Below are 16,111 nucleotides of genomic sequence, written 5' to 3' on the forward strand. Positions count from 1 at the left end.
TGATGGCAAATTGACTATCACTTTACCACTGTCAAGCAAAACAAGTAATAGCTATTCAAAAGCAGAGTCAGCTGAGTGTGGTAGTACACACCTGAAATCTCAGTAGTGGATTCAAGACCAGTCTGCTATTAAAGCAAGAAAGTTCCAGGTCAGTCAGGGCTACATAGTGAGACACCATCTCAAAACAAACAAATAAAAATTACGTTTAGAGATTAAAAATGACAAAGATGGTCACTGAATAGATCAGTAAAAAATAAGTAACAGTTCTGCACCAATGCACAACAAAATATACTTTATTTTGACAGCAATGAACATGGTGCTGCAGGTGAGGCATGCGACTAGAAATCCGCATATCATCACAGGCCAGTGTGGAAATCAGTGGAAACAAATACTATTCTTACATCTTGAAGATTTCGTTCAAGTTGAAGACAGTTGAGTTCGCTCACTGTAAATGGAGTATTATCACTATCCCTACTCAATCAGCAACTATACCCCTAACCAAGTGTGCAAAGCCAAGTATGAGAAGCTTTACTATACTCAACTCACTTTTAATATCAATGACAGAAAGATTTCACTTTTTCAACTTTTTTCCTTTATTAGCCGACCTGGAAACTGAGCATACAAATGTTCATCTGTTCATTTGTATAACTAGCTGATTTCAATGTCCTTTATTCCACCGAAAGCAAGTACCACTTTGCCTATAAGTGGACTGGACAAAGAAGCATATTCTGATACCTTGTAATGCCATACATTTAGGATTAAGTTGAGTCAAAACCTGACCTCTACCAATAGAAGATTATCAAGTGCAGTTCAAATGCGATTGGTGAACTTTCAAAGGGAAGATGTGGAAAAATGATGCTAAGGAGAGACCAGTCCTTTGAAGAAACTATTAGGGTCTACAGACTTATCAAAGTCAACTCACAAATGAGGGGAAGACTGAAACACATTGTGAAGCAGTATTTTTAGATACGCTGCTTCATTTTCTCCCCTTCTTTTAGAATAGATGCAGATTAATGCTTTATGCAAGGATGCACACTGAATTTCTGCTCAACTGTTTTCTAAATGCAATACTGTGGGTTTAAACAGTATGCTTCCATTTACACAAATACCTTATACATAGTCAACATAGCTTAAGAGTGAGAAAACTAACTACTAAGAAAATCACTTACCAAACTCCTGCTCTTTTATAAGGTATTTTTAGAAGTAACACAGGACCAAAACATCCAACTATCACTTTATTTATATTACTATGCTTAAGTTACATGGGAAAGACAGCCAAGCAGTTCTGCCCCATTTCAGGAAATCTCCAATCAACACCACGTGTTTGGTGACAAGTAACTAGGGGTGGTGACATCGTGGGTCAGGACTGACAAGGAAGAATGGGTTCTGGTGCTACAGTTCCTCTCCAACAAGAATATGGCACACTGGCCAGCACAAGCCACACTAACACTGAGCCTCCAGCGCTGGGCACAGATTCAGATCTCTTCTTGAAGCTAGCAAATTAAGTGAAATAACTGGGTTTAAAAGAAAGTTTAAAACGAAGCCCAAATAAATTTAAAAACCATGCTCTTGACATATTCTCCACGCAAAATGTACACAAAACACTCCTTTTCACTGTAGGGGTCAACTTTCCCCTCACACAGCCCACCACATAACTGCAGACTCATCTGCCTCGAGATGTAAACAAAAGGAAAAAAATTAACGGCATCTGCAAAAGTTCTCTCTACAAACTGCTGTTGGATGGGAAATGCAAAATTAAAAAGAAAGAAAGAAAGAAAGGTTCCATCTCAGATTCTCACACCCTCTTGTCCGCAGTTCATGAATCCGACTCTGATGCTAAGGTGACAGTGTATGTAAGTAGATTTCTGTTTTCAGTGAAGGAGACCTGGGAAAAGACGGATTTATCTTTTTTCTTCAAGAGTTATCAGATGGTACATGCTCCTCAAAGCCTTCACTCTCACGAACTAGCGCGCGCTCCAGGATCACCCGGCCTTCCTTATAGCGCTGGCTGTCTTCAGTAGCAAACTCATAGATCCATCCTAGTTTGCTGTTGCAGTTTTTGCAGCTCACATCTCGAACCATGTGGCGACCAGTGAGCATGACCCGATCTTGAACTTCACTGTACTGCAAGTTAACTACCTAAGGAAAAAAATATACGTACACATACAAAAACCCTTGTAAAGTCATGTAAGTTAGCCGACAACTGTGACGATAAGCAAATGTACGCACAATTAAGTATTACAGAGCTGTGCATGCCCATGATCCCATTGTGGAGAGGCCGAGGCAGGAGGATCACGAGCTTGAGAGAAGCCTCACTACACAGTGAGACCCTGCCTCAAAACAACAAACCACCAAGCAAGTGTAGTTAGTTACACTCATGATAGCCACCCAGGGCTGGTTTTAAGAGATGCGGAGATAGGCTTGTGCCCCTAGGCCTTTAATCCTAGTATTTGGGAGGCAGAAGCAAGAAAGAAGGAATTCAACGTCAGCTTCACCCATATGGGTCAGTTTCAGGCCAGCCTGAGCTACGAGACTCTTGTCTCAAATCCTACCCGACAACACACATCCAAAAAAAAAAAAAAGAAAGGAAGAATGCTTCTGGGACATAAAAACCTGGAAATTGCACTGTACTGGGTATCTAAATCAGGAACTTTTTAAAAGAGTCTTTTTTTTTTCCCTATGGATGAGTGTTTTACCCACATATATGCATGTGTGTCTAGTGCCTGTGGAGGTCAGAAGGCATTGGATCCCCTAGAACTAGAGTTACAGATGGTTGTGAACTATCACATGAATGCTAGGAACCAAACTTGAGTCTGCTGCAAGAGCAACTAGGGCTCTTTAACCGCTGAGCAATATTTCCAGCCCCCAATCTAATGCAATCTTTATAAGTACTAGACAAGTCCTAGTCTCACCATTTATATGTGGTAGCTATATTTCTGGTTGTAGTGAAGAAAAAGGTCTGGAATTGAAGGTGTGGGATATAAATTTGAATCCAGTTGTTAATTCACTCTGTAGTGATGAATGTAAGATAATCAAAGAACCTATTACAACATCATCAGTGTTCCATAAAGTATTATATTTGTTTCTGAAAACATACTTATATACACAAACAGGTTGGGATAGGCTAACCTACCACAAGCTATACAATGCAATACATTAATTTTCAAGGAAGTGCAAAGATAATGAATAATGAATTGGATTCTAAAATAATCTGGAGAATTTTCAATCATTCTAAATACCCAACAATCCTCTAAGCTTTACTTTCTTCTAAAAGATCAATAGTAAATAATTTTGGCTTTAAAGGTTATACATACAGTCTTAATTCCAGCTATTTAGCCTTGACACTTTAACACAAAAACAAGAGACTATTTATTTAAGTAAATGAGTAAGCAAGACTAAAGACTGTTTACAGTTAACAGGCAGCTTGCCTGCCAGTGTCAACCCCTCCTCTGTAAAAGGAACACACTATTGACTCTCTGAGAGAAGTTTCTTCACTCACAGAACAGAGGAACAAATTCTAGCGAAAAATTAACCTGACCTACTAAAAACACTCACTTAAGACAAGATTAGATCTGGGTTTTTTTTTTAGTCTAAAAGATGTGAAAATTCAACTTTTCTAGGCTCCAGGGTACACAATCACATCAACTAATCTCAAAATGGTTCAAAATTTCAAAGCCAAGCAAACTAGAAACACATTTGCAAATCTGCAAATGCTTTTCCTTTTGGTAGACCCAAAGAAGTCAGATGACAATCAGACAGTTGGCTGGCAATCATTAATTATATAGCAAGAGAAGGCAGCTAGATTCACTTCCAACAAATAAGCTGCCATAGCTATCTCCTTAACGAATGGGTATGTTCGCCTCTTTACTCCAAATTCTGTGAAGTAATTAATCTTTACACTGAACATTTCCCAAAGAGTCAGAGACCCATCCTTCTTTATTGTTGTTTTGAGGCAGGGTCTCACTGTGTGGCTGAAGCTGGTCCAACTGGTCTATAACTCACTGTGTCTTCCAGGCTGCTCTCCAATTTGTGGCAATCTTCCTGCTTCAGCTTTCCAAGTACCGGGATATTAGACAGATGCTACAACACCCTGCCTCTCTTCTTCTAACTCTTTATTTAGGCTTTATAAAAATAAATACATAAATAAACTCATGTACCAGTAATGTAACCCTGAAATCCCAGAGACACGTTAATAGGCAGCCACTTCAGTAAGTTTCAGCCACCATTCTGATATTTTCTGGTATCTGTAAACCCTTAAGGGAATAATCTAGTGTTACAGTCAAATATATCCACTGAAGTATGTAAGAATGAAGCTTTTTTTCTACCAACCTTGTTAAAAAGAAATGCTCTACCGGTGGCGCCTGTGAACCGAGTAGAGATGAGTTCTGAGCGGTTGGTCAGGATCGTATCACAGTTTGCACAAGAAAACAGACGGGTACCACCAATATGATCAAGGAAGATTCTGCCCATTTTGAGAGCTAAAGTTCTTAAAACCTAGAACAAATGGAAAAATATAAGACACACATTATTAAAAAAATTGGTAGCAGTTATTGGGGGGGTGTTATAGATTATTTATGTACTATAATCTTAAATTTTTTTCTAGCACCTGCCCTGTGAAATATATGACCCTGAACAAAGAGATTCAAAGTCTACACAGTGAACAAATAACAAGACTCCCCAGGTTAGCAGTAATAACCATACTAGGAGACACCAAGGAACAGAATCACTTCTCTTTTGGTTGGTATGAGGAACAAACAAAAGGTAAATGGAATTTTGTTTTATGTGTACACACACACACATACACACACACACATAAAAATCACTGACACAGATGGGGCTAGAGAAATGGCTCTATGCTCTTAGAGCACTGGCTTCTCTTGCAGAGGATTTGGGGCTGATTCCCAGCACCCATATAAAGGATCATAACTGTAACTCCAGGGGATTCAACACCCTCCAAAGGCACAGACCTACATGCAGGCAAAAACAAAAAAAAAAAAACAAAAAAAAACACCCATACACACAGAAGTATGAAAAAGTTAGAGCACTAGCGTTAGTCTACATTCTGAGTATGTGGTATATAACTTAAGACTCAGAGGTATGGGGCACAGATCTATCTATGATCAGATAGAGCAGAAGACAGTGCAATTTAAAACAAGAAAGGGCTGGGAATACAGGTCATTGGCGGAGCACTTGCCTGACATACTGGTAGCCGGGCATTTCTACCCCAGCACCACACACTTACACACAAAATACGACGAAAATAAAACCAAGAGGGGACATGTGGCTTGAGAGGAAGAGGTGAACTGATAGGTTTGTGGTCACTGGTGTACCGACCACTACCCAGGGCCAACAGCACTAACTTCATTAAGTCTGAGTCTAAAGTCTACTGAGCATCTACTTTTAAATTCACAGTTCTGGGAGGGTCTCACCTCCCGGCAACTCCACAGAATAGTAGTTGGAATGCAGTTCCACAAACTCCAAGACAAAGTTCTTCCATTACCCTCCACTGCCTCCCACAAAGGAGGGGGGCATGGTGCAGACCTAGCTAGCTTAAGGTTAGAGCAACCAGGACAGAAAAGGAGAAAATGAACTTTCCAGCTATGACATAACAGCATTAAGAAATTTAGGTGATTGCTGGTTTAATAAATTACAAAGCCTTGAAACAAGTTTCTGAAATCAGGACATGCCACACTTTAGCATTTCAAGTTATAGGAGGCAAGAATCAACCCCTTAAATCCACTGCAAGCCATTTCTCCTGAAGGATTTTTAAATCTCTAGATATATTCAAGAATATACCACAGGTTTCATTTTAAAATGTTCCTGGGTGTTATTAGTTCCTGTGTTTCAAGTATTTACTAATATGTTAAATGGTGAGCAGAACTGATACAGCTCTCCTTTAGAGGGGGCAAGGATCCAGACTTATCTGTAAATACAAATACTTGTTTGTAATTACAAACTAATAAGGAAACTCTATTTCTTCTTAGATTTATGAACTTTTCCAGCCCTTAGGCAATCCTAATGTCATCAGAAGAAACATTCTGAAGGGAGGAACAGAGGAGGGAAATGGGGTGAAAGGGTGAAAACAAAGTACGATACTTTTGAAATGTCATAATGAAATCCACTCTATAATAACAAAAAAATACTAATTAAGAAAGAGAAACTAAGCCGGGAACACACCTTTAATCCCAGCACTCAGGAGGCAGAGGCCAGCCTGGTCTACAGAATGAGTTCCAGGACAGGCTTCAAAGCTACAGAGAAACCCTGTCTTGAAAAACAAAACAAAAAACAAACAAACAAAGAAAAGAAAAAGAAATTAAGGCTGAGTTTGTAGGCATATGCCTTTAATCCTAGTACTTAGGAGGCAAAGGCAAGTGGACCTCGAGTTCAAAGTCAGCCTGGTCTACAGAGTGAGTTTTCGAGGACTTCCAAGACTGTTACACAGAAAAACCCTGTCTTCAAAAAACAAAAACAAATAAACAGAAAAAAAAACCCAAACCTAATATAGTAACAAATATCATCAGAGGCAGGATGTATCAGTTCACGTTAGAGTTATGCCTGAGAGAGAGGAAGTTCCAGGACAGCAAAGGCTACATAAAACTACTATATTTTTGTTTTGCTTTTTAAAGTAAGAAAAGCCACACTATGTAAACCCTTACACCACACTTAAGCTATGGTGGTTAACTTTCAGATCGCATTTCTGGAAATGCTTACTCCTTACTTTTATAGTCCTTAAACACACTGCTTTTCTAAGACACACACACACCAGACACACGGTGGGGGGGGAGAGGCAGGGGATGACAGTTAATTTAAGGCCTGTTTAGCAGTAAACAAAACTGACGAATTTCATTTGAACTATATACAAGCTCTTATTATAAGAGCCAGAATTGGTGGTGGATCCCAGTAATCTCAGCAGTAGTGGCAGAGCACCCAGGGAAACACCAATTTTTCAGGCCAGTAATCACCTAGTATGTGTAAAGCCACAGACTCACTCCTTACACCACAAATAAATTAATTAAAAATAAATGCTAAGGCAGGTGGTGGTGGTACACACCTTTAATCCTAGGTGGAACTAAGTGAGTTCAAAGCCAGACTTATCTACAGAGTGAGTTCCAGGACAGCCAGGACTACACACAAAAGGCATGTCTTAAAAATAAAAACAAAACAAAATTCTAGGTTGCTGGAAGAGATGCTCAGCAGCTAAGAGCACTTGGTGTTCTTGAGGGCCCATGTTCAGCTCCCAGCACCCACATCAAGATGCTTATAACTGACTGTAGATCCAGCTCCAAGGGCTCTGACACCCTCTTCTGGTCTTCTTGGTTACTCATATATGGCTGACCACAAAGATATAAATCTTAAAATAAAATAAAATTTGGGGACAAGAGATAGGTCAGTGGTTAAGAACACTTATTGCTCTTGCAGTGGATTCAAGTTCTGTCCCCAGCACCTGTATCATAACTAACTCCAGCTCCAGATCTGATATCCTCTTATAGCCTGCACGAGCACCTGCACATGGGACACACACACACACTATAAACAAACAAGAAACAAAAAAATAGAAACCTTAAAAAAACAAAGTAAAATTGGGGTGGAAAGACCTGTACTTTGGGGGGATGGGATCAGGTACTAGAATACACAACCTATTTTCCCATAGGAACTGACTGTGTTAAGCAGTTTTGTTGTTCTCTCCCATCCTAATTTATTTATTATCCACTGTGGTTTACAAAAGTATTTTTACTTGTTTGTCCTTTGTACCACTGTTTCAATTTATGATTCTCCATATAAATAAGGCATTCAACACACATGTGAACAGCTGACTTCTGTAACGTTTATAATTATACATTAACTGTTTAATGAAAAGGATTGACAGCAAAGTTTTACAGTTCTCAGTGCAGTCATTTAGCGTCAGTCAGTTTCTGGGATTTGTTTTAAAGGTAATTTTCTTTCCAACTTTCAAATATTAGACTCGATTTATTTTAACTACAACAAAACAATTCTTTCTAGATTGACCTTAGATGCTACCATGGAAGATGCCATGGTTCCAAATGAACTTTATTCCACCTACCTACATCATTCTATCTTTGGCTTAGTAATACAGGAATAGCTGTGACCGACCATTTGGTACTGAGGGTAAATAGACTTAATATGCCTTCTTTGCTGCTTCAAATTCATTCTATTTTTTACTCTACCCAAGTATTTTTACTGGCTTCAATTATATGATTCATTACCAGGACTAAAAATATCTAGGAAGAACTTTATGTAACATGATGCCTGATTATGATTGCCATTTACATATAAACATATATATTTGTAACTATATAGTTCTTGTTTGCCAAAAAGTTATGCTGTCAACAAAAATCACTGACTGCATGGTCATTAGATCCTAGTAAGCCTTAGCTTTACAAGGTTTGAAAAAGTAAAACAGTACTGAAGTACTAAAGCGGTCACCAGTTACAATTCCACCACTATATCCTGAAAATCTGTATTCCTATAGAACTTGTCCACTGAAACCCAATCACCAATGTGATGGCATCTGGGGAATAACTGGGTCATGAAGACAGAACCCTCATTAGAGGACTGGGGTCTTACAGAGGCTCCTTGGGGCTGCCTTGCCTTTCTACCATGAAGACACATCTAAAGGGGCATCAATAAACCAGGAAACAAGTCTTCACTGACACCATTCTGCTGGTGCTTTTTTCTTGGAAGCATGACAAATAAATTCTTATTGTTTATAAATCACTCAGGCGACACTGTTCAGTTACAGTAGTCTGAAGAAAGCCACTTTATTCTTAAGGAGGAGACATTAAAAGGCCAAGAGTCAGCACAACTGTCTGGACCTGGCCAGTGCAGACTCTGCCTCAGACCTAAGTATGCCCAGTGTATGTGACACTGTACTTGGTACTTATCACTTAGCTGTGATAATTCTTATAGTAGGTATATATTACCCTAGGCATAAAAATATAGCCCATGTTAACTTCTCACAAGGAGCCAAGCTAGGCTCTAAACTAAATCTTATTCCAGTCTCACTTCCCTCACACCTAGGGATACTGGAGTCAGTCTCCCTCCCTCGGGCTGACCACAAATTCTCCTGAATTCCCTAACTCAGTAGTAATCTAATCACACACTCCCTAAAATTAGAAAACAACTATGAATATAACAATAGGACTTACGTCAGATCAGGAAATCTTTTCTCTTTCCCTTTTTCCACCATATGTATTCACTCATTCCATCTAAGAGTGTTAATGGCCATAGTGTGTTTTATTAAACCCAGCACACATTCACAGATGCTACACTTATGCTGGATTAGAACTATAAAATACAAACAGAAATACAATTTAGCCACCAACTTCTAAAAGCTCTACAAAACTGCTTCTCTATAAATGCTGAAACTTTTTGCTGTAAAAAACTTGAGACCGGTCATACTATGTAGTCGGGGTTAACTTGAATTTACTGTACTCCTGATTCAGCCTCCCAAGTGATGGAGTTACCTAGAGATGATTCTTACAGAAAAACTAAACACCTTAGAGGCTGAAGCAGAAGAATGTGGAGTTTAAAAAAACAAAACAAAACATAAAAACTTAAAAAATGAAAGGGAAGGGACAGAACTTGGAAAATGTCCAAGATGTAGCTCTGTAAAAGAGCATTTTGCTTAGTACATGAGGCCCAGGTTTGATTCCCAGTATTGGGGGTGGAGGACTGTTGATCCTAAATTTCTATTGGGCCAATAGTGTGGCTCAGAGGTAGAGTATCTGCTAGCATTTGAGTAGCTTGGTTTCCATATTTAACATCTCTCCAGACTACCAAAAGAAAACAAAACCCCAAACACTTTATTAAGAAATACCTCATTATGTGATAAGCTTATTCACAGGTAATTATCCTATGACTACTTGTAAGTTTATGAAGTTGTATCATCATCACCACAAACTGGCTCTGCCTCCTAAAATTCTCACAAACTGGTCTGCAGCTAGTCCCTTCTTCTAGCCTCTAGCGATTATTTTTTGCACTTAAAAGTATTTCCTACACATGCTAATTGTTTTAGTTGATTTAACAGACTCTCCTGGCTCTTCAGTTGTCACAGCACCTTACTGTCCCACTGCAGAAACACATCATTTGACACTTTTCTGTGCTGAAATTACACTTATGACTGAAATGAGAGCTCAGTTAAGAGTATGGATTAAATTGTTTATGATTTTGTCTACTGCAACACTCCAAGCTAAACCAGTACAATATTAAGTCATACGCACATAAGTAAGGCCCTTCTGGCAGTATTTTTGCATAGTTCCAAATATTAAACTTGGTTGTTTAAGTTTATCTGCTATTATCTGAAGTAGTGAGGGACCAGGATAAAAATACAGTGAAGTTCATAAACAACTTAGGTATTGTATTATCTTCAATTTCTTCTCCCAAAAAGCACCCTTATCCTAGAATTCCTAACTTTCATTTGCAACAGAAGATTCTGGTTAAGTAATTACATCTTAGGATCTCCATCTTAAAAAAAATTAATTATGCAATTTATCTGTAAGCTTAAAAGAGAAAAACACTTTTCTTTCAGGAGCCTATGATACAATGATACAATGTCCCTAGAAAGGAATGTTTTTAAAAATTGGACATGGTGGGTTCATATAAATCCCTAGTTACAGGTCATAAACGATTATCTAAGAAGCCTGTTTGGCTCCTTTGAAGTGTGGGATTTCACTGTTGGTTTGTTCTGACTCAGCAGTTAAGAGCACTGGCCACTCCCGCAGGGCACCTGGGTTTGATTCCCAGCACCCATATATGGACTTACAAACATCTCTAACTCCAGTTTCAGGGTATATGATGCCCTCTACGGCCTACACCTGCACCAGAAGCAAAACGAGGGCACAGACTACATGCAGGCAAAAAATTTATGCACACAGAATAAAATAAAACCCAAACCAAAAACACAAGGGTCAGCAAACCAGAGTCAGCTGGCTAAATCTAGCACACCTCTAATTTAACTGCCCACATGCTAAAGATAAAATTATTCTTTTAAAACATTAAGAAAACATCAAATATTTTAGTGGTGATAGTTTCTTTGAAACATAGCCACACTCCTTTGTTTATACTTTTTTTTTAAGATTTATTTATTTATTATGTATACAGTATTCTGCAAGCCAGAAGAGGGCAACAGATCTCATTACAAATGATTGTGAGACACTATGTGGCTGTTGGGAATTGAACTAAGGACCTTTGGAAGAGTAGGCAGTGTTCTTAACTGCTGAGCCATCTCTCCAGGCCCACTTTGTTTATACTTAACTGCTCTCTAGCTACCAGCAGAGTTTACGCAGTGACTGTACAAACTGGTGGCTTGTAACAGAAACAGAAACTTAGCTGGCAGTCAGGTCTAAAGATCGGTAGAAGTAGCTTTCAAATTACTGTAATTCCATTCCCATTTTATTCATGGATTTTCTGGCTAAAATCATTGGCATTCTGAGTGGGACACAGTGGTTCAGGCCTGTAATCTCAGCATTCAGAAGACTGAGCAGAGTACTAAAGTTTAGAACCAGCCAGTGAGAGCCCCAGTTTCAAAAACAAAAATTCTTAGCTTCCCATAACCACTTTAGCATACTGAAGATCAACTATATGACGATCATTCAAATTAATAACACATATCCAGCTGCTGCCTCCTCGCTTCATCCCCAAAGACATATACAGCATGGCCTAGATTACTTAAACTCTAAAGTCAGGTGCTGGTTGTATATTTCAGCTCCCCCTCCCTCAATACCCTTGTAAACTTTAACAAACTACCCTGTTTCCTACATAAAAAGGCAACAGCAAAATATCTAAATGGAGATACTATATCCTGAGAACAGGGTTCTGTACAGTGAGTGCTAAATAAAGGTCATAAGAGTAGACTACATATCCCATTCCAACTCTGCCCCACTACAGATGCTAAAGCAGGGTTCAGAATGGATACAAAAATCAAGTAACAGCCCTACCTCCTGTTAATTACAGCCACATTAAATACCCACGTTAAATAACCAGGTAACAGAAATTATAAACAGGACAAAAGCTAGAAACCTAAGATGTCAAGTTCTTAGTGTCTCAACTTTAGTCTTAAAATAGGTACCTGCCTTCCCTATAATTAATAATCCAGTTTGGTCTCAATCCTGGCAAATGGATTTAGCCTAAGGAGGTACCACTTCCTAGCTCTAAAAATACCAGGGAGAACAATCGGCATCTGTTTGCAAAAATGTCCTCTTCAGAAAGACAATTCCTTAGTTAAGGAATTGTAACTTTGGGGCATTTTCACAAACACCCATCACAGTGTTCCCACAACCTCTGGACAGAGCAGAGGGGTTTTTTTCATTGCACCAAATGGGGAAAGATAAGTGTGTATAAGGAGGTTGGTACACAGGGTTCCAGTATGGGAAGTTACAAATATCTGCCCCTTTGAGAAGTAGTTTGTTTTTGATTCTGCTAAAATGGATTCACGTGAATAAATGAGTGCCTATTTGGATTTCAGTCTCTTCTCTCTAGAACAAAGGAAAGAACAAAAACCATAAAACTTTTAATAACTAGAATAACTATTAATATAGTAATAAACATTAGATGCTATTGCAGTTTCATTAACTATTTTCATAGCAAGTTAACAATATTCTACTTAAAAGTTACATGGTGAAACAACAGTTCAATCTATAAAATCTATTTTTTCCTTTTTGTAATACCGGAAATCAAACCAAATACCTTATGTATGTTAGGAAAACACATTACCACAACGATACATCCCCAGCCCAATTTTTCTTACTTTTGTACTTGGTTAGCAAGAGCCAAGTATCAATGACATAAGAAAGCCATACCATCCTCTTACAAAACAGTATCAAGTCACTCTGCTGGGCCAAATGATGTCCTGTTTGTGGGACTGGGTCTTCATTTGACAGTAAGTAAATGTCTGATCTTCTCATATAAGATAATGGCTTATTTTATGTTTTGCTAAGCAATTTCCATACTGACTGTATTCCTAGACTACTGCTTAGTCATTAGAAAATAAGACCAGTCACATAACTCAGCAGCTAGTCGTGAGTCAGCAAATAATCTGAGTTGGTCATCTCCCCAAAAACAGCTTGGCAAGACAAACACGATCCTCCTGTTTGTTGTGATACAATACTGAAAGCTTCTTGCTGGATGGCTACAATATAGTTTGGTTTCTAGAATAAAGTGCCAAATAGCAAATTCATGTCTAGCTAACAGTTCCCAAATTACACATTTGTTACCACACAGCACTATCAGGGAAATAGTATTAATTTAAATAGTTACATAACTATCAAGGCACTCCAAACAAAGGAGAGTCTAGATAAATACACTTAGGACTACCTTCACATCTCATGAATATACATTTAGTAGTAGTTTCACATTTCATAGGGTTTAGAGTAGGTCTTATTCCTTATTAAATTTAGACATTTTTAATTGGACTTAGTTAATTGTGTGGGGCACATGGAGATCTGGACAGCTTTGTGGAACAGGTCCTCTTTCTACCATGTGGGTCCCTGAACTCAAAGTAAGGCTGTCAGACTTTCATCAAGCACCTTTACCTGCAGGGTCTTCTCACCACCCTCTTTTTAAAAAAACAAACAAACAAACAAACAAAACGCTTTGTTTTTAAATCGCCTTAGTTGACAGAGAAGACAACTGAGACTAGGAAAAGTTCCAGTTGATGTTCTTTTAGAGAAAGCCACATACATTTCACCAAGCGTGCTTAGAAAAGTTACTGTTTAAAAAATCCAATTTGGTTTCCCTTACAAATTGAATGAATTTCACTATGTGCCTTTCCGAGTGATAAGATGATTTTTATACATAAACTAAGGGGGTAAATCTGTACTGAACAGGCAAGATGAGGGCATGAAGTGGGCATTAACTGGCACACCTGGAATCCCAGCACCAGGGACAATAAGGGAAGGCTGCCAAGAGTTTGGCCTGGTCTTCGAAGTATAGGACTCTACCAAAAAACAAGGGCATTAGTTTCTTCCGGAGTACAAAATACCTTGTGCTTCACTACACACACCGGCTTGTGTGCATGCATACATACACACATACACACACACACACACACACACACACACACACACACACACACACACCACACACCCGTCCGTCAAATCGAGCATGCTCCATCTTCCTGCATTTGTAAAAGTTCCAGGCTGTTTTTCCTAAGCCCATGTGGCCAGCATCAACCCACTGGCTTTTCATTTTCTAGGCCTAATGTCATTCTCTTCACAATACTTGCGACTTCCTCCTCCTGGTGTCTCACTGTGTCATCTTTGAACTTTTTGTGACACTCATTTCATAACATTCCAACGTTTAGCGTCGTGTTTTTTCTCAAGTCATCGGTCTGTAACCTTTTACTAAATTGGTAGCTTCCAGACAGAAGAGTTCACATTTTCTGGGATTTCCTTCTTACCTAATATACTGTGAGATTAACTCTTAGCAAAAGAATACATCAAGGCATTTCACATCTGGCACAAATATGCACCCTAGAAACACTGAAAGACTTTGACTTCCTCTATGTCGGAAGGCAGCTGCAAACCCTGCCGGTGTGGCTTGCAAAACTGTCTGACGGGCTTTCTATGATGCCTGCTACTTCACCAGCAAGTTCACTTATTTTCCAAAAGCAAGGTTAAGACTGTGGTTACTTCGAGATTTTTCCATCTGTCAGAGGACACCTGAAATAAAAATCCTCAGTTTTCCAACAGGGCTCTGTAAACAGAAAAAAAGTTTAAAAATAAATGAGCTGCACACCTTCCCTGACTGCCACTCCAAAGGGAGATTAACCAGACCTTTGTACTACTGTGGCGTCCCACTCCCGCTGGCAATACTCCGTCGTTCTACCTACCTGCCCAGCAGCGTGAAACCAAGGGGTGCGCAGGCGTGTGCCTACCTCCGCCAGCAGGGAGGAGCCGCTAGGTGGGCTCACCAGCCAGCTTTGGGGTCCCCGCCAGGCCGACCGCCCGCAGCCGGCCCAGCTGATCGCGCCCACGTGATGCCTGTCAGCCAATCGCCGGGCGCAAGGCGGAGAGCGCGGCGGCGGCGGCGGGGCCTCCTCGGCACAACAAACACAGGCGGAACAGCTGGGCGGGCGCGGGCTCCCCCAGCCGTGTCCCCACGCCCCGAGTGCGAAGGGACCTCGAGGGACCCGAGGGCAGGGTGGCAGAGGGCTGACAACTAGGCGGGCAGGGGCCGTGGCCGTGGCACCGGGGCGCGAGTCAGGCCTCTCCGCAGCCGGCTGGATGCGAGCGCGGCCCTGGAGCGCGGGCCCGCGGGCCGACCCGGAGCGAAGCCCGGGCGCGCCCCCGACGCTGCGGCGGTGGGGATGGCAGCCGTGGGGGCGGGGCGGTCGAGGAAGTGGGGGTGTCACCGGGCCAGCTGTCCGCGGAGCGGCGGCCGCGGCGTCGGTCACCGAGGGGGGCGGGGAGGCGGGTGGGGGCCGCGGGTCGCCAAGGGGTCGCGTCTGTTGCGGGCTCGCGGGGGCGCTCGGCTGCGCGGCGGGGGCGGGCCGACGGGGGCCGCCGCGCCACGGCCTCACAAAGAGCGACGGCCCGGCCCGCGGCTCTACGGTCCCGACGGGCCCTGGTGGCCGCGCCGGGACCCCGGACGAGTGGCGAGGGGGAAGAGGCACTTCCTGCCTGGGCCCCCGCCCCGGGCCGCTCCTCGAAGGCTTCGAAGCCGCCGGCCCGAGGGCTCCGGGTCCCCGCCGACTTCGAGCTCAGCGCCTGCCACCGTACTCACCTGCGCGCTGAAGAGATCGGCGCTGCCAGCGGCTCTTCGCTTCTCAGCTGGGTCGAAGCCCCTCGGCCTCCAAGTCTTCAGGTTTAGTCAGGCCTTGGCCCCGCCTCTCCCCGGTTGGACCTCGGCGTCAATCACCCGGCGTGGCCCCGCCCTCCCTTCAGGCGGCTCTCCCGGTTGGCCCACAGCCCCCTTCATTTCTAGGCTCCGCCCCTCGCCCTGGCACTCTGCCCCTTCCGTCGCGCCCCGCCCCTCCCCTGGCTCAACCCCCCCCCCCTCCTGCTCCTCAACACTCCGCCGCGCACCCCGCCCCGAAGCCGCAGATGATGGGCGGGTTCATCGCCGCTCGTCCCGCCTCTAATTCGACACTTTG

At 41.8% G+C, this 16,111-nt stretch overlaps 1 protein-coding gene across 4 annotated transcripts; it reads right to left on the reverse strand.

Moving 5' to 3' along the window:
- Positions 1–275: 275 nt before the first annotated feature.
- Positions 276–15,896, reverse strand: Ypel5 (yippee like 5). Of its 4 annotated transcripts, none has more exons than XM_085691261.2 (3): positions 15,742–15,896; positions 4,330–4,494; positions 276–2,139 (listed from the first exon to the last, which is right to left on the reverse strand). In XM_085691261.2, the coding sequence occupies exons 2-3, from the start codon at positions 4,468–4,470 to the stop codon at positions 1,915–1,917; spliced, it is 366 nt and encodes a 121-aa protein (XP_085547387.1). In that variant the 5' UTR covers positions 4,471–4,494; positions 15,742–15,896; the 3' UTR covers positions 276–1,914. The 4 variants fall into 4 exon arrangements, with proteins under 4 accessions (XP_085547387.1, XP_048272000.1, XP_048271998.1 ...); XM_048416043.3 differs by lacking the exon at positions 15,742–15,896 and adding an exon at positions 14,849–14,999; XM_048416041.3 differs by lacking the exon at positions 15,742–15,896 and adding an exon at positions 14,417–14,573.
- Between the last annotated feature and the right edge of the window lie 215 nt (positions 15,897–16,111).

This window comes from Myodes glareolus, chromosome 6, assembly GCF_982192425.1.
Source record: "Myodes glareolus chromosome 6, mMyoGla1.1, whole genome shotgun sequence".
Lineage (NCBI taxonomy): Eukaryota > Metazoa > Chordata > Mammalia > Rodentia > Cricetidae > Myodes > Myodes glareolus.